The sequence below is a fragment of the Pelobates fuscus genome, chromosome 10 (assembly GCF_036172605.1).
Source record: "Pelobates fuscus isolate aPelFus1 chromosome 10, aPelFus1.pri, whole genome shotgun sequence".
NCBI classification, from domain to species: Eukaryota; Metazoa; Chordata; class Amphibia; order Anura; family Pelobatidae; genus Pelobates; species Pelobates fuscus.
In genome coordinates, this window is record NC_086326.1 from 51,561,102 (window position 1) to 51,580,716 (window position 19,615).

At 36.1% G+C, this 19,615-nt stretch overlaps 2 protein-coding genes across 4 annotated transcripts in view; one reads left to right on the forward strand and one right to left on the reverse strand.

Moving 5' to 3' along the window:
- DOCK1 (dedicator of cytokinesis 1) overlaps positions 1 to 19,615 on the reverse strand; it is a 369,359-nt gene that overhangs the window by 168,253 nt on the left and 181,491 nt on the right. The window lies entirely within an intron of this gene.
- The window catches only part of INSYN2A (inhibitory synaptic factor 2A), a 54,181-nt gene continuing 38,698 nt past the window's right edge, over positions 4,133 to 19,615 (forward strand). The window contains exons 1-2 of the mRNA XM_063433614.1: positions 4,133 to 4,425; positions 13,134 to 14,328. Coding sequence (XP_063289684.1) covers positions 13,139 to 14,328 — 1,190 coding nt within the window. The 5' untranslated portion in view covers positions 4,133 to 4,425; positions 13,134 to 13,138. The remainder of the gene's footprint in view (positions 4,426 to 13,133; positions 14,329 to 19,615) is intronic.

Here is a 19,615-nt window from a genome sequence, read left to right on the forward strand (position 1 = left end):
TTCAATAGGCAGGCAAATTTTAAAACCCACAGGGACTCTTTCTGGCCACAATAGTGATGGAAAAGTTGTTTCAAGGGGACTAACACCTGGACTGTGGCATGCCGGAGGGGGACCCATGGCAAAACTCCTGTCTGGTTTTAATCCATAAAGGGCATAAATCACCTAACATTCCTAAATTGTTTGGAATAACGTGCTTTTAAACATCAGGTATGATGTTGTATCGATCAGGTAGTGTAAGGGTTACGCCCGCTTCACAGTGACAGACCAAACTCCCCGTTTAACGCACCGCAAACAACCGCAAACAGTCCATTTGCACAACCGCAAACTCCCCATTTGCACAAGGTTGGATACCAATCGATGGTTCGATATTCTGAGCCCTCTCTGATTTACTGTACACGACTATTCGATATTCCCACAAATTTGATATAGCATTTTATGTTTGTTTGAGACCACCTTAAAAATATTGGATATCGCTAAAAATCATGATCACTATATACTTTCTCTACAAACCTCTAAAACGAACCAAACTACTCATCCATCCGCTATACCTCTTTATCCCACCTAGAACTAGTGCCCAGTTAAAATACTTGACTCTTACTTACCCACACTCAGTCATGCCACACACATTTCACCACTACTCTTACTGAATCCCTCTGACTACGGCTAAATTCATCTTCTACATCAGAACACTACTCCTAAGATTGGGTTGTATCCAAGTCTCGGGTCTTTCATTTAGAATAGGGGCAGCTTCAGTCTCCTTCAACACTGACACTCCAGTGCATATTATTAAAAGATTGGGCAGATGGAAATCCTCAGTCTACCACCGATATATTCCTCATCCCGAGAAAGAAATGAGGAAAGCTTTTAAAAGCTTTTAAAAGTTTGGCTTTGTAAATTTGATGCAATAAGTGTGTTTTTCTTTAATACCTTTTCACCCTCTTTGCATGAACCCGATTTACATATATTACTAATATGTTTCTGAACATATATATTATATTATTCACTCACTCACTCTCTGGGCCGGCCTAAGACATCATGCTGCCTAGGTCCAACGATAAATGACTATGGGGGATAATGTATAATAAACACAGGTTACTGGCTATGGGGGGATAATGTATAATAAACACAGGTTACTGGCTATGGAGGGATAATGTATAATAAGTACAGGTTACTGGCTATGGGGGGGATAATGTATAATAAACACAGGTTACTGGCTATGGGAGGATAATGTATAATAAACACAGGTTACTGGCTATGGGGGATAATGTATAATAAACACAGGTTACTGGCTATGGGGGGATAATGTATAATAAACACAGGTTACTGGCTATGGGGGATAATGTATAATAAACACAGGTTACTGGCTATGGGGGATAATGTATAATAAACACAGGTTACTGGCTATGGGGGGATAATGTATAATAAACACAGTTTACTGGCTATGGAGGATAATGTATAATAAACACAGGTTACTGGCTATGGGAGGATAATGACTGCTGCTGATTGGCTGGAATGTGTCTGGTGACTGTGAGGTATAGGGTCAAAGTTTACTCAATGATGACGAATAGGGGGCGGACCGAACATCGCATATGTCCGCCGTCCGTGGCGAACGCGAACATGCAATGTTCGCCAGGAACTATTCGCCAGCGAACCGTTCGGGACATCACTATTTAGCAGTATTCACAAGACTCCCACCCACTTTCTTTTGAGGTGACTGAACTGAACAAATAGGTTTCAAACAATTAGATATTATTTTTGAGTGTTATGTGTAGAGAGTAATTCTGATGCAAAGTTCTAGAAGTGGAGCAATTAGCATTGGATTTTCCATGGAGATGGCTCTGGTTTTGGAACTCTGCCCCAGAATTACTCTTTACCCGTAACCACCTATGTTTCAGAATTATATGAAAGGCTATTTTCATAAAGGCTGATAATGCCATTTCATTAAGATTTAATTACTATCCACTTAGCGAGAAGTTACAGATAGACCTGAGTACTATACACTAACTGTGATGGTTAACCTTGACACTGCAAATATTTGTAGACTACATCCCCTAGAATTCTTAGCCGACCTATATGCAGAGGATCATTAGGAATTCTGTCCACAAACGTAGCCATGATTGCATAACATAATTTACAGTGATATGAACACTGAAACAATGTGTTAATAGACTACAACTACCACGATCCTTTGCCATCGACTTACCAAAACAAAAACCATAATATTGTTTAATTGTAAGACATGGGCACATTCTTTTCTTATTTTGTATTTACTCCAGGAACATGAAATGAACAACAATTATAAAACGTGTTGTACAAAAAGATCAATGCTATCTTTAGAGTCATGTAGAGAAAAGTGTGGTGCACTCATCTGAATAATGAAATTTGACAGTTCAATCAATATATCTGCCGTATTTCTATTCGCTTTTGGAATTTTAAACTCTGCCTAGTAAATTGTTCCTTTAAATTCTTGTAATAATGTTGCCATCTTCACAAGCAAAGGCAATAGTGTCACCAAATACTTGGTGTTCTTTTTTTGTTTAAATGTTGAGAAATGCTGTGGGTTATTATGGTGCTTTACTAATTAAGTAACAAATCAGACATTTGGTACATAGAACAAAAAAATAATCACAATATTTTGCTATTTTTCCTCTTACCATTTACTTTTTTTATTTATACTTTATTTATACTACAGTCTCTTTTTTCGCATTATGACATTTCAAATAATTTAATGAAATTATATACAGGTTAATGCAGACTGCAAATTCCAAGCACGCAATGATAGCCTTCTTTGCAAACCAAAATGTGCTACTACTCCATTTCTTTACCGGTTGCTTAGCAACAAAGATTGATGTTCCCAGAGTATGGACATTTCTATCATTTTCAACCACAGCAGGTTTTTGAAGAGTTCAAGTAGGGTGACAAAAGTAATAACAGAATCAGCTAATTACTACAGGTTCTATGTCTAATTAACACTTTTAAATAAATACAATTAAAATACAAAAAGACAGTGTTATGGCATGCCACATCCAGAGAGTTATATATTTGCTGTTTTAATACTCTCTGGTGGACAGTTAAAGAGAGGCTTGTTTCAAAATACCATATGGCTACTGAAACACACTTCGGGACTTGCCAAGCTGACTACGCAATGGAAAGACTTCATTGAAGTGAACCAGTCTTCTAAAAAATATGGCTTACCAGGGTGTGTTTTTTGTAAATATGAAAATGAAACTAATTTGTTTGGTATGCAAAATCACCAGCACATATACATAGATTGCAAGGGGAACTCTAAACACCATAGCCACTACAGTATTATTATTTTTTTGTGCAGTCTCTTGCAAATTAGACACTAAAATGGCTTAATTTTTGCTTTATTCACCTAAATGTATCATAAATCTGAAAAGCAAAGCGTTGGGGTGATTTCGCTCATCAGTTTACCTACCCCCTTCCCCCAACATGGAAAGGGTACTTTAAGATGTCAGAGGACTAACTCAAATATTGGAGAAAAAAAAAAAATCTAATTTATCATAGCACCACATTAGCATTAAAACAAATTAATATTTATTAATAAAAACTAAATATCTGTTCCTTGAGTCCTTTCATTTTCATCTAAACCAGTGCTTATCTTTTCGTGTTAATATGTCACATATACTATGGAAGTTTAAAAAAAAAAAAAAAAAAGTACTAAATTAGATTAAAACTTAAGGCAAGAAATTAACCTGATACTGGCAAAAAAAAAAAAAAAAAAAAAAGAATTCTACTTATTTTGCTTTACTAGTAACACTGGGAAGAATTTTTTTTTTCCAAACATTTAAACTACCCAGATACGCTTATAAGATTATTTTGTTCTCTTTGGGAAAAAGTTAGAATTATCAAAGAGCATATTAACAGTTGAATAATAAAATAATCATATTAATTTTAAAAAAATATTCTTTAAAGTTTCTTATGGAAAAGTATTGCAGACATGTGCACGTGACTTGCTTACAGGTTGCCTTTACCAATGTAATTAGCAGTAAACCTACCAAGAAAAATCCTAGATTTTGACTTTTATTAAACACTAGGTGGTGCTCCTTCCCTTGTAAATGCACTATGGAAAATCTCTATGGTTTTCATGCAGTTTGAGTGGTGGCTTTGTGGAAGAAGCAGCATTTGTGTCTGTGCTCTGGCCATACCTCCAGGTTTTATTTATTTTTTTCTTTAAAGGGAAAAAAACAAAACTCAAATAAACAAGTTTTAATAACCCAAGACAACTGCTTTATTAGAACAGCTATCAACTCTCAGGAAGCAAAAAGGGGATTGCTAGCAAGATCTTGCATCAGATGCTTTGCCACAGTGGATCTTACAGCAGTGGGTTTGCAGAACTGATCAGAGAGAGATGCATCAAAAAGGAACTTCACAGTCATTTATGTATTTTTAAGGATACATAAGGTAAGCCCTGTCTGCATGCTGATCTTTATCTAAATTGATGTTGTGTTCTGATCACTCTGTTCATACAGGATTTGTTTATCCAAGATGCTACATATGAAACGCAAGGTAGCATTCAAAAACAAAGGGTACCTATTAGAATGCAATCAGAATACTAACATTCCATCTTTTAAAAAGGGGATACGTTACAATTCTAGTGTTCTATATTGTTTATTGCTTGCTTTTGATTTTAGGTTAATCAGAAAACACTACACTGTACCTGAATATCAAAGCATATTAGACTAGTTCATTTCTCCATCTGCTCTGTAAAAAGGCTATAGCTGGAATGACAACTTTTATAGCCATACTACCTGAATGCATGGTTTAATTTACAAATAGGCATTTTGTTTCACTTAAAACTGTAAAAAAAAAATAATGTACACTTTAATTTTCCATACGTTTTTCATTGAGATCACATGTGACAGTCTGTTATCCATTATTTCACAGAGCAGTAACTGTGAGCATGGAACTCTCACATCAAATCTGACATTTACCCCCCCCCCCCCCCCCCCAATAAATAAATAAATAAAATATATGTGTGTACTTGGAACATTCACTGCTATTTGAAACATGACTAGTTGCTTGTGATGCAAGCACAGTTGACTTATCCTTTTTTCTTACAAAAAAAGAACGACCACAATTCTGGCACCTTTTAGGTAATTATAAGAATATGTTGACAGTGGACATTTATATTCAGCACTGAGCTTTGCTAGGCAATTTACTAGTTCAATAAAATATTTAGAGGCAGATTAGCTAGTCAGAATATAGGTATAGCAAGAACCAAATCCCAGAGGTGCAATGACTCCTTCCCATCACTTTAATCAGAATACTGGATGAGTCAATTTAAAATGACCAAAAATAAGGGGGTGGGAGAGGGGGGGGGGGGGGGACACAGGGATCCATATCAAGGAAAAAAATATATATATATATATTTTTTTTTCTTTATACTGCATTTGATTCTACATTATTAATATGGAGACTTTGATGTGTATATTTATATTATTCAGTGTTTATCTTTAGGGAATCTCTATGCATTTAACTGGGCCACTGCAGATATGATGTGTAGGTTTGTTGAAAACTTATTACATAAGAGGATGTGTCTGTGTATGTTTAATGTCTAATAATTAGATACATGGCAAAACATAAATAAAGGAGCCATATAACGTGCCCACAGCTAAACTGGGATTTAATATTTTTCTAACCTAATGATACACTGTTGGCATATTATTCTGCCTATCAGAACCAATATCCTCCCCATGGATTTCCTTCTCCATGTACACTGGACTTACTAGACTTACTGCATCACTAGGCTCTTTCATCTTTTAAATATTCATTACAACTTCTGGGTTTACATACTGACCCTGTTCTATTTCTAAGCATTCTGCAAAGACCCAGATCATTGAATTGACAGGGTTCAAGAAATCTGGATTGTAGTGAGCTGCACATAAGTGCACAGCAAAAAAAAAAAAAAAAAATACAAATAAATAAAAATGTTGTTTACTTTCTTTTGCATCACTGTAAAAGCTATCAATATTCAACTCACAGAATAAATGTGGAGCAGGAAGAATTGATTATTGATTGGAAAGAGTCTCTGTAGCATAAAACGCTTAAATGCAATGTGCATACACAAATATATTTGTTATCTATCTATATATATATACACACACACACACACACACATAGATGCACTCACATGCACATCTGTGACAGAAGACACATACACAGAAATTAATAAATATATTGTTTATAGCACACTGCCATTATGTGTGCATGTACTGTAAGCATGTCACACTCACAAACCTTTAACACGCTGCATTTTATATTCCTCTGCAGATATACTTGGAAAGAAAAATAAGATATAATTTACTAGTATATTGCAATACATAGCTTTTAGTTGAAAACCACTTGCCATTCTAAGCACAGAACATTCATTAAATAAACAAGAAATTGGACCTTACACAGGCTCATGATGTTTGCAGTGTGACCATTTTGCAAGCAAACATAACTTATCCTGACATTTGCATTTGCGACAGGTCATTTTGGCTGAAGGAGATTTGGAATATACTATGACGCATAAAACTTGGAAGACCTACCATCATTATTAAGAAGAGACTTAACAAGGTCATTGTGGTTGAAAAGTCTATCTGCTTAAACATTTTTTTTAAATAAATACATAAAAAAAAAAAAAAAGGAAATAAAGATAATTCAGATTACTCAATTCTGATCTCAGACGTATTTCCAATTTCTGCTTCGGCATTGCAGTTATGATTCTGGGCATTTGTATGGGGAAGAAAAACAGGATTTCATATGCTGCAAGGCACTTAATCTGAACAGTGCTCAGATGACAAGATGTTCCCAGTTTAAAACAATAAATTAAACAAAAGGTTTAATAAAATATCCATCCATCCAGGCAGAGAGCTTCGATTGATTACTGCCCATATTAACCACCTTGGACTTTACTGCAGTGTGCAAGCATGATTTCATGTAGATGCACAGGTCTTCCAAGTTTATTTTACAGTAAGGAGTAAAAATTCAAAATGCATAATCATGCTGAATCAATATTTACAAGCATACACTGTATGCTAATTTACTCCAAAAAATTTTCTATGGTGTTCTGTGTGTTGGCATCCATGTTATGTGAATAAGGGGATACAACTTAAGAGTAACATAAATGCATACAGTTTTTCACCAGCCTTACTGATGCACTCATTCTAAGAATAATACGACTTATACCTATATATATTATTATTATTATTATTATTATTATTATAAACACACACACTCCAGATTAACACATTTCTCCTAAACCTTAAAAAATCATGTCCAAGTAATTGAAAGGTTGTTCCCTCTGTACAAAGACCAATTCTTGTGTAAATCGATTAATGTCTTGCAATCCAAGGTAAAAGACCAATGGTTTCCATGGTGATTGCTCCAATTTTAGAACGCATCTTAATAGACCTGCTATAGAGGTAATATGGTAAAATAAACATATTTGTATGCCCGGTCCCCCCTCCCACCTCAAAATATGAAAGAGTGTACCTAGAGGTGATCAACACAAACTCTGGCCTCTGGCATTACATGACTTTCCACTATGTATATCCGAGTTGCTAGGACAGCAGCAATGAATAGCAATGATCATCTAACCATACACAAGGCATTCACATCTAAATATTTTCCTTCTTAGAACATTTACAGGTGTTGGGTGTATCTGTGCAATAAAACACTTATTTTTTGTGGTCCTATATTAACAGAGTACCATAAAGTTTCTAAAGTTTCCAACACTGAGCAAGTTTCTGGGGTCTTCTCTATGTGGCCATTGGGGACACTTTTCCTCATCAGATATGATGACACTCTTATAAACCCTCCTCGGATCAAGTGAGGAAATTCTGACACCCACCTTTACCGACAGCAGGGCTGATTTTTTTATTTTTTTTAAGCTGAGCAATGTGAAAGACATGGCAGACTGAAACATACATCTGTATGGCTGCAAACTCGCATGGGGTTATCCCCATTTTTTTCTTTTCAACAATCTGGTTGTAGCTGAGGGCAATTTTAAATGAAACAACTTATTAGAGCATGAAGTTACCGAGTAGCATGGACAAGTCTGATCTGATGCTAAACTAATTCTGTAAAGCCATCCTTAAAATGCAGCCAAAATTAATGGAAGCTGAAGACTGCTGCTTCACACTCACCTTTAAACATTACTATATTAAACTGGTGCCCTTTACAGGGCTTTTCCCGACAGTAATGTATATGGACGAGAACAAAAGTTTTACAAATAGTATGCATCATTAATACATTGTTAAGTTTGTGAGATGCACAAATAAAACAGGAGCCAAAAGTGCAAGACTTTGTGAAATCTTCTAATGGAATAATTGTGTATGGGTAGCTAATGCTCAACACTATTGAGTAATGCAAATAGATACTTATTGACACGTGTTCACTTATATCACACTTCCATTTATATGTATTAATAATCTACATGCACATCCAAATACAGTGCACACACCACACAGTAAACATAAGATAGCTCACAACACCATATTCAGATCTGAACAGAGTGATGTACCTGTTTGCATACTTTCTTGACATTTAAATGTGCCCTGTTACTCAACTTTCAGGGTCCAGTTTAAATCCATTGACATTTGTTTCCAATTTATACTTTTTGCTAATTGGACAGCAAATTAGCCAAGGGGGGTCACATGTTCTTTAAATAGTAGCAATGAAAACGTCTTTAGTGCATGTTTTAGGATTTTGATGTGATGTAGTAAGCAAGCTCAGATCGTGGAATGACTGTGCAATGTGGGTGTTCTTGGAGAAGACATTCTCTGGTATTTTTCGGCAAAATGGAACATCCACCACAACCAGATACTGTAGATTATTGAAAGCCACATTCTGCATAAAGTTAAAGGCTTCCTCCAAGCAGCCCACTGTAGTGGTTATGATGCCATAAATGCCTTTGTCCTGTTTCCTGTTCAGAAAGCAGTTTTGCAGTGATTTGCCCTCTTACTTGGGTCCCCTAAAGGCTCTGAGGGACCTATATGTCCAGTGACAACTTCCAGCTACTACAGAGCTGCAGAAGTCACATGACAATCTCACTGGCCATAATTCCGTCTGACAGCGTCAGCTGACCACGCTCAGCTAATAAATGCAATTCTGTGCATAAGACATTAGCCATCTTGGAATTCTTGCTCTGGGCTAGCTAGTTACACCCCAATGACGCTCCTAAAGATGGGATTACAGCATCAGCAGAGGGGTTAAACTACATATGCTGCACAGGCATACAGACTGCAGGCACCATGACCACTTAAAATCACAAAATCAAGTGGAAAAGACACTCAGTGATGCACTGTTAGAATACCATCCAGCAGCACTGTGTCTGGGATATTTTTTTCTCTCTTTTTTTTTTTTTTAAATATTATCAAGCATGGCTACCTCAATCAATGCACATGTTTGCAAATCAATATAAAACACACAAGTGATGGCTAGGCTTAGCACACCAGATGTGCTTATCTACATTTCCCATAAACTCATCCAACCCAAAAGGCCAAGAATAGGCAATACTGCCAAGACAAGGGGAGGGTAGAGGGAGAATACCTTGCTTTTAAAATACAAAGGCAAGTAAAAACTACTGACTGAGTGACTTGAAAATCTATAGCCATTTTGTCGATTTATATTGCAAAGACATTTTTAGGCCTATAAGTCACAATTCCTTATCGCCAGTATTTTCACATGATTGATCTGCCGATTGCCACACTTTTCACTGTCACCTGTAAATAGTATACAGCATTCCATTAATCTGGCTCTCCGATAAGAGCTTTTCTTCTGTACTGTCACTCAATGCAGCTTTAGGTGTCTTGAAACTCTCAAAATACCAAGCAACAGCTGATAAAAGATGTACACGGCAATATGAGGCTTTTCCTCAGTTCACAGCTCAATACTCCATCATTGTAGCTGTTCAAATTCAGATTTTGGATTTAAAAGACAAAAGGAAGGGACATCACCAGGCTGACAACTCTTTAAGAAGATAGGAATTCCCCAACAGCTAAATATGTATCTTACCACTATCACACAAAAAAACACACAATTCTTAGTATGGTAGTTTTTTCTGTCTCGATCATTTCAAAGATAAACATCAATGTTCTAGTTTGCTATGTGCAATGTAGAACATTCCTATGAAGATAGGGGCATGGCATAGTAGCAAAATGTAACTCATTTCTGTGTTATTTCTTAAACTGTATATCACAATGAATAAAACCCTCATCGGTCAAGTAAAAACAAATAAAAATGCTTTACTAAAATTACTATATATATACACACACACACTTGATCCTATAGAAGAATAAAAAAATATGTCATTCATTTTACTTTCAGTACCATCCAATGAATGCAGAGATCCTACTTCTTTATAGTGTTTTCTGTCACACACTGTGAGATGTAAAGCAAATTGGTAGCCGATTAATCAATGTTAAGATGTGCCAACTTAATTGTAATATTATTTTTCTTATCTAGGAACAATGATTTTACTCTGCCAGGAGCAGATCCTGTCACCTTGAGGTTTGAAAAAGCCTCTAATACTGGAGAATAACTGGGTTAAATTATCAACAGTTTATGCAGGGCTCAATATCTTTAAAAACACATACTATTTCATGTTACAATGAATATTTTCACAAGCATGGAATAAATGGGTTTATATTCATATGCAGAGATTATTTGTGAATTACGATGATCGAGTAATCCAAAAAGAGAAATGGCTCATGCATATTGAAATAAAATATTTAAGGGACACTACATTCACCAAAAAAGGTACGGTATATAGTTCATGCCCCCATAGTCTCAGTGCTCAATTCTTTGCCATTTAGGAGTTAAATCACTTTGTTTATAAAGCCCTAGTCACATCTCTTTGCATGTGACTCGCACAGTCTTCCTAAACACATCCTGCAAAGAGTCATCTAATGTTTACACTTCCTTTATTGCAAATTCTGTTTAAAATTTAATTTATTATATCCTGCTCTATTTATAGCTCGCTTGACACTGAAGAAGCCTCCTGTGTGTGATTAAAGTTCAATTTACAGAGCAGGATATAAAAACTTTTTAAGTAAGTTATATCTGATTAAAAATGAAACCATTTTGTGTTCATGCAGGCTGTATAAGTCACAGCTAGGTGAGGTGTAAAGAGAAACAAAAGTGATTTAACTCCTAAATGGCAGAGAATTGAGCAGTGACAATTCAGAAACATGATATATACACAAAAACTGCTGCATTAAGCCAAGGTTGTTTAAGGGACTATATCATCGCTTTAACTCTAGCTAGGATCAGAAAGGGAAAAAAAAAAGTTATTTATTTGCCATAAGAACCTGCCATAAACAGACTTTCTCTAAACATGCATTGCCTGTCTGGTATTAATTATTTTACCTCTGATGATCAATGGGTGTTAAGGATAAGAGACTAAGTAGTATTTAAGATGATCGAAGAAAATAGCAGATATTCTAGAATCTTAATGGCTTAACGGTTTTACCGTTTTTGTGTAAAGGTTGAATAAGCAAATTAATTCCCATAATAACGTGCAACATTTAGCAAGTTTTTTTTTTTTTTTAGTGGACAAAATATGCAAAAATATTAGTTTCTTCTACAATAACTGTGTTGTTGATTATGTATATCAGTAGACTACGCATTACTGAAAGGATGTGTGAAAATGATGCAATGATATAATCTCACTCAGTGGAATTGTAGGGAATTCACCAGTTCACCAGGGAATTTCCAATGTCAGTACAAATTAGGATTTGTAATTCCCTGATGATTTTTGACCATGTACATTTCAGTATTAATTAACAAAATAATGAAGGATAGCTTCTCCCTCAAGTTTGAAAAGCTGCACAGGTACTGGAATTAGGATATCTTGTAGGGACTAGCCAAACACCTAAAGCATTTTTTCATTTTACAAAAAGTGCAGATTTCATTATAAATTGGCAATGTTATAATTTAACCTTGTTACACCTCCCTGGCTGTCAATCAGGCAATCAGTCCTGTTACTTCCTGGTTGTTGAGCTCAGTGAAGCGGAGACATGCAATAGCTTATAGCACCTGCCTTGCAAAGATGTCTCATTAAGTTACTGGGTTAGAAGTGGAAAGCTTGCAAAGACTTCAGGCAAGAGATCTGCTGCTTTTGCAAGCTTTTTTTTTTATATACTCCAATAACAAAAAATGAAATGCATTCATTGGGAGTATATCTACTAAATATGGGTATATATATTTTTTTTATTTGGGCAGTGCAGAAGAGAATTTCACTTGACCGCTTAGGAAATAAGAAAGCATTTATTTTTGTTAAGTATTTTAACTGAATACTTTATAGCTGTGCATTCTCATATGTATACTGCTTCAATTTGGCTTGCTTTCCTCACACTTTACTGAAACATAGAAACATAGAATGTGACGGCAGATAAGAACCATTCGGCCCATCTAGTCTGCCCAATTTTCTAAATACTTTCATTAGTCCCTGGCCTTATCTTATAGTTAGGATAGCCTTATGCCTATCCCACACATGCTTAAACTCCTTTACTGTGTTAACCTCTACCACTTCAGCTGGAAGGCTATTCCATGCATCCACTACCCTCTCAGTAAGGTAATAGATTGAGGTTTAATGCACGTGTATGGGAATAAGTAGGTGGTCAACTTATGGCTGTCACGAGAACTTTAGATATTCATGCAAATATACTGCTGAAGAACTATTTGAGAAAGATTGGTTTGGAATTCTAACCAACCAATAAGAATTCAAATGTGGATTCAACAGTAAAAGCGACAATAATTAGATTAATACAAAGGACTGTATCAGCATACCAAAAATAAGTTTCACAGGCAATTAAAAGTAAAGGTAAGTTCTGTAGTGTTTGTGTCTGCCTGTATTAGATTTTCGAACTGTGCAGGTTTACGGAAGATAAAAATTAGAAAAGCTAGGATATCTTTCCAGGCAGATATTTAGGATCAAAGTGATCTAATCCCAGCCGGGATATAAATATATAAACCAGTTTGTACCTTTACATTATTGCAATGTATTCATTTCCGTTAAGCAAAATTCATGTGGGGCTTAAACCATCAGATTTTTTTATAAAAATAAAAAAAAATAAAAAAAAATTTTCTATTTGACTAATTATGTTGTCATGTCTCACTTTCAGGAATCATGGTGAGCAAAGAAGAGGACAAATGTGTACTAACATCCTCTGAAAGTGAAGTTGAACCAGCAGTTTCACTTGCCTTAGAGATGAAATATGCACTGGATCCAAATAGGCAGATTAAAAAAAGGAACAAGGCGCTTCAGGTGAGGTTTAAAGATATTTGTGAAGCCCAAAATGAACAGAGGGATAAACAGCTTTCTACGGTGCCACAAACTGATAAAAAAGATACAAAATCTTTGTCTTACAAAGCCTATCGGAAATATATGACTGTGCCTGCTAGAAGGTCCATACCCAATGTCACAAAGAGCACAGGAGTTCAGACTTCACCTGACTTGAAAAAGCGTTACCAGACTTTTCCTCTGGATCGCAAAAAAGGGAGTCTTTTAAAAAATGCTGCTGGTGTGGATACGTTAAAAAGTCAAAACAATGGATTTGTTATAGACGTGAAGGATAAAACTGACCATAAAAACTCAGGGGAGACTATTCAATGTGGCAGGTTTGGAGATCAAGTGGTGGCTGAACTGATGATACATTCTAGCGAAGACATGGATACCATCAATCTACTATCCTCTAGCAATTGTTCAGACGCATGTAAGAGCACTGATTTGCACAGCTGTACTAAAGAGACCCCTTCTCTTCAGAACCCAGCAAACTCTACTTCAGAACATGTCATCTGCCATTTGCATGAAACAGCAAAACATGACAAACGGCCATTAAGGAACATGCAATCCCATCACTCAGCACACGTGAAAGTGCTTTTGAAAGAAGAAGCCACAATTCACTCACCTGCACTCAACCCAAACCTAATAGACCCTGAGGAATCAAACCCAGCAAGTGATAACAATGAACGAACAGTATGCTCATTGACAGAGGATGAGAGCAAAAGAACTGCACAGATTAATGGCTTGCCAACCCAAGACGCAAATGCAAAAGCATGTACAACACAGTCACAGTGTCAAACAGCAGAATGTAATGAACAGACACTTCAGATAAACTTTTTACCTAAAAATCAGCCTTCTCAGACGCCGGTTCCTTTGGGTGATGATTGCCAACAAATTGTGCCTCACACAGAAGTGATAGACTTAAAAGCACAGCTCCAAACCATGGAAACTCTGATAAGTTCCAGCCAGGAAACAATTAAAGTGCTTTTGGGTGTCATTCAGGAGTTGGAAAAAGGAGAAGCTCACAGAGAAGGGTGAGTGTAAAAGTGATGGTGGCAATTTTTATACATGATGTTTACCCAGTCATTTGCCATGATAGCTGTAGTTGACAGAACTTTGGGTACTGTTATCTGTATCCAATGTCAAGTAATATATATATGAGATATGTACAACAGTAGTAAGCACTGCATGGAACTCCACCTGTATGGTCATCTACAACTTCAAGCATCTTCAATCATGATTGATAGGTGTTGTAATCAAAAACAGCTGGAGGCTGGAGAGACATCTAAAGATGACCGATGGCAGAGGTATGCAACCTTTGGCAGTCCAGATGTTGCAGACTTCATCTACCCTGATGCATGGCCAGCATTATGGCTCTAAGAGCATTATGGGAGAAACAGTCCACAGACTCCATAACATCTGGAGTGCACAAGGTTGTCTGCCCCTGACCTATGGCCCAAGAAGATTTTATCTTGCATCAGTGATGTTTAGGAAGGTGGTCAAAAAATAAAAACCTATCTTCTTTTTCTCAAGTAAAGCAGACTTGGTGGTTTTCGACTGTTAGTACTGAAAGAAGTATACATTAACAGGTGAAAGCAGAATGTAGTCACTAAAACAAATGCTGCATTAGTATAGCATACACAGCTACCTTTATATGTAATCATATAAAACATTAGTGCCTAAAAAAAAAAAAAATCACAACAAAATAATAAAGGAACTAGACAATGTTTATAAAGTCATCTCCTACAAGATATCATCAACTTAAAGCCCCTAAAAAAAGAAACGTTATAAAACATTAGGAACAGAGATTTGGAGCTAAAGAAAATACATACTTTAGCGTTCTAGGCTTTAGAATGGACTTTGTTAGAATTAAAAGGGACATATGATGGTTTTAAGTAAGTTTGTGCACTAAAGAAATTAAACCATTTAACAGCTAAAAGCTTTCTGTGTTCCTGCTATATGCTTCCTATGTTAATAAGTGCTTCAGCCATGTTCTCAGGTCAGTAAAATTACTCCCCTCCAGCCTAATGTGCCAGATTACCTGAATAGACAGGTATATTAAGCAACATCTGGACCATGACTAGATCACTTATAGGTTATCAATCACATTTGTAGAATGCCAGTGTACAATTCTGGGAAAACCTGTTCATGGCAAATTTGCTGTTGGCTATCCATATTATTTGGTCATCAAGCTCGGTTTGCTTAGTTGACGCCTGGCAACCTGCCCAGATTTGTGAAGTCATGGCAGCTTCAACAATACTTGCTGACAAAACAGACTTAGTTGGTCACCCACTAGTCCATTACTAGAAAGTCATCGGGAATGAGAGAGAAATCATTCCAAAATCTTTCTATTGCTCATGATGCACCTCTAACAATATGGTACTAAAGAAAGAAACCATAAACAGTCAATAGAAATAGTAGCCAAGGCAGTTGTTTGATGGAACACCTGGTGGATTTTGCCACAATGCTTGTAATCTAAACCCCCCTCCCCCCCTTATAACATCAATAATCTTGTGAAAATGTACAAGAAATATTGATTTCAAATGAATATAGTATAATGTGGATACAAAATTAGTGTGATGCCAGTGCTATTAATAGATATTACTTACAAAGTTCAGTATTAATAAAGTGTAAATATATATATATATATATATATATTTTTTTTTTTTCTTTTTTCACATGCAGCCTATTATGGGAACATAGGTGCAAAAAAAAAAAAAAACCCACACAAATGCAGAAGTAGTAAATCTCAAAAATAGTGGGGAACAAAAACCCCAAAAGATGCAAAAAGAAATCATGCTTTGAAAAAAAAAAAAAAAAAAAAAAAAAGTGTTCAAGGCGTTAAAGATATGAAATATACCTATATTAAAATTCCTTATATTTCTTGTAGTGCTAAATGAACATCACCTCCATAAGAGCATAATGGTCCCCCGACCCGAATATAGGGATTGTTTTGCAGATTATTCCTTAAACAAATGAAACATATACACTCATAGGGCAGTACATAATGAAACGGACAAAGGTGTGTACGGGTAAATTGTCTCAATAACCAATACCTTAGGTGGTATTAGACTAATTTATTGTGCCTCCAACACTCATTTAGGTGGTGTGTAGACCTTTGCAAAAGTGATGGTGTAGATGCCAATAACCCTGATGGGAATAGCACTCCTTCCCAGGATGGAAGGGTTCAGTCCTTTCAGTATTGATGGTATAACATCCAATGACCAGGAGAACAGTGATGAAAGTGTGGCTCCTTCCCAGAACAAAACTCACAACAAAAGTGAGAAGAAGTAAAAACTTAAATGATCAATTAAACAAAATAAGGTATACTACATATAATAGCAATGTAGGTATGTCAAACACATTTCAGCAGTAAAAACTAGCTTCTTCAACTAGTAAAACCAATGTCCAAGTACTCAGTTTAAATATCCTACCAGATTGGCACTTGTGCGTTCCAAGTGAACGTGCTTGAGTTCCAAGTCTCAATTCGGTCTTGGTTCCAAAAGTCTACGAAGTGTTCACCTTGTATTGTTATCATTCGGATTTGGGCATCCATTCGTTCCAGAAACACCACTCATGTGAGAACAGTATTAGTTACTTATGAAACTAGAAAAAAATAAAAATAGCCAACTGTCTTAGAAATAGTTTAAGAATCAAAACCAAACTGAGTCCGGAGTGTGCCCTACTATTTATGTCACTCGACTCCTACACGAAACCCCAAGCTGGCCTGCTATACCATATATTGATAGCAGCCAACCTCTTGATAGCCAGGCACTGGAAACAGACACAGGCCCCTGAGAGACCTACTCTGACGCAACATATATCATTGAACCTAGGCTCTGAAACCAAGACTAACCAGCAAATACACCCAGCAAAATACATGGTGGAGGCCAGGAACACATGGGTAACATTCCTCAGAAAAGGGAGGGGGAAAGAGGAGACAGAGAAGTAAACGCATAATTTAAAAGGTGAATAAAAGGCAGTATAGAACCAGGCATCCACTTGACCAACAAGCCAGAGCTAAAAACACTCAGGACAAGACCAAGAGAGACTGTGCTGGAGACAACCTGTCCAACGATTAAGCCCAGGGGAAAAGCGGAGTAAACACCCACACTGTATATAGTTACTGTGGGATATAGGCCCAGTCACCATGACCACACTCTGTAATAAGAGGTACGGCTCTCAACTACCTATGCTGTTTCTATTACCTCAATACCCTCACAAAATTCCCCACTGGTACCACACTGATCGTACATGAGGTTCAACCTTGTGTTACTGCAACACACACTACATACCTACAAAGTTCACCGCAAGCAATATGCGGAACCCACAAACAAAATAAACCTGAACATAACTAAAAAAATTAACAACTAAATATTGAATTAAACTTCCTAGTGGAAGAAAGGTTGACGCACACACCTCGATGCAAACAGAGTAAAACACCATTAGGTACCTAACCCACACTCATACGAGTCATAAGCACTAGTGACCACCGCCATTTATGCCAAGGAGGAGCAGACAGTGTCACAGGCTTACCTCCACCCACCCCTTTGTTCCCCCCTCTGTACCCCTGATTTAAAAAATTGAAGGTTGAGATGCAAAACAATACCAACCCAGCAGAGTACATGAAACAAAGGCCTCAGAGACAGTAGGGCATCACTATGTAAAATATGTGTTTCAATAACCTAGAAGGGTGATATTTATGTTATGAATGTAATGAAATATTGAAAATCGCCCATATTGTGTGAAATGTACCAAAGGAACCACTAGCATTGAACACGATTACAATGACTGCGATTGTATGCGATGTATCTTACTTGAACCCTGCTCCCCTTCTTTTCTTCTGCAACCCCCTTCCCTTTCTTAATTGTTGATTTAGAAGATATGACAAAATAAAAATTGTCAAATTGGAAAAAAAAAAAGAAATAGTTTAAAAATATACAAATTATACATTTGCACAAAAAATATATATATAAGAAAGATTCATAAAAAAAACGGAAATAAAAAATATAAAACCAAAAGATATGTTTATTTTTCACTATGTAAAAGACTTTACTCTGGGAAATGAACGATCTCAAAATCCATAGAAATACCATGTAGGTGCAAAGTCTTAAAGTGATCAATAAGTCTAATTTCTTCACAGCCAATTAATTATCTTCTTGAAATCTCGACCTTTTCTAAGTACATGTACTATTTTTAATTCCTGAAAATATAAGCCCATCTGCATTACTGCTACATATTTTATTTTAAACTATGAAGATACACTACGGTGTTTGAACTCTTTAAATATTCCTTTATGTATTCTTGTATCCTGATATTCAGAGGTCTAGTCCTTCTTCCAATATACCTCAACCCACATGGACATCTAAGCAAGGCGATAAAATTTTTGGTGAAACATGTGATTACTTCTTTAATTTTATGCGTCCTTTATCCAATCTCTGTATTAGTAATCACCTTCTTTGTACTCTGTGCATTCTGACAAATCTAAGAATTTTCACATCTATGGAAACCATTAGTAATATTACAATTATTTGTTCTTGCTGTTTGGTAGTCACTGTTAATTATACTTGACCTCAAATTCTTAGCTCCCCTGCAGATGAATCTAGGTTTCTCTGGAAGTAAAATGTGAAATAGAAAAAAAATAGTGTTTTCACGTAGAATGGGACAATATTCATGATTTGTCTTATTTGTTTGTTCTGATCATTATATTGGCATATGAATAGCGAGTTTTCTAGATGCTACTCTGTTTTCATTTACTTTGTATAAAAGCAAAGATTTCCTATCCGTTTTCACTATGTCTTACTTTATTGTTTGCAGATTTGTTTTTCTAAATCCATTTTCTTCAAAGGCCTTCTGGAGTTTGAAGGATTGTTCATTGTATTCTGCTTCTGTACAGTTCCTTTTGAGTCTGAGAAATTGACCTCTTGGAATATTATCTAACCAATGAGTTAGATGACAGATTTTCCTTTCAATATAAGACTTGCTTAAATAATTTTGGGTTTTTAAAGTACCTTCTGTCACAAACTGTAAAATCCTGAAAATGTATTCCTTAAAACTCCATGTAGTTTCAGCTTGATTTTGGTGTAACTTTGATTCAAACCTATGATACAATCTTTCAAATTTTCCTCTCTGCCTTTCCCAACCCCGCAGAGTCTCCTACCATTAGGACATGAATAGATTAGCATAGTTGTGAGCAAACCTGGCTCCCATAGTAGTTCCTTCTTTTTGGACGAAGAAACGATCTTTGACCCAGAAATAACTGTTTTGATGTATCAAACATATGGCTTCTAGTAGGAATTCGATCTGATCATAAAGGAACTC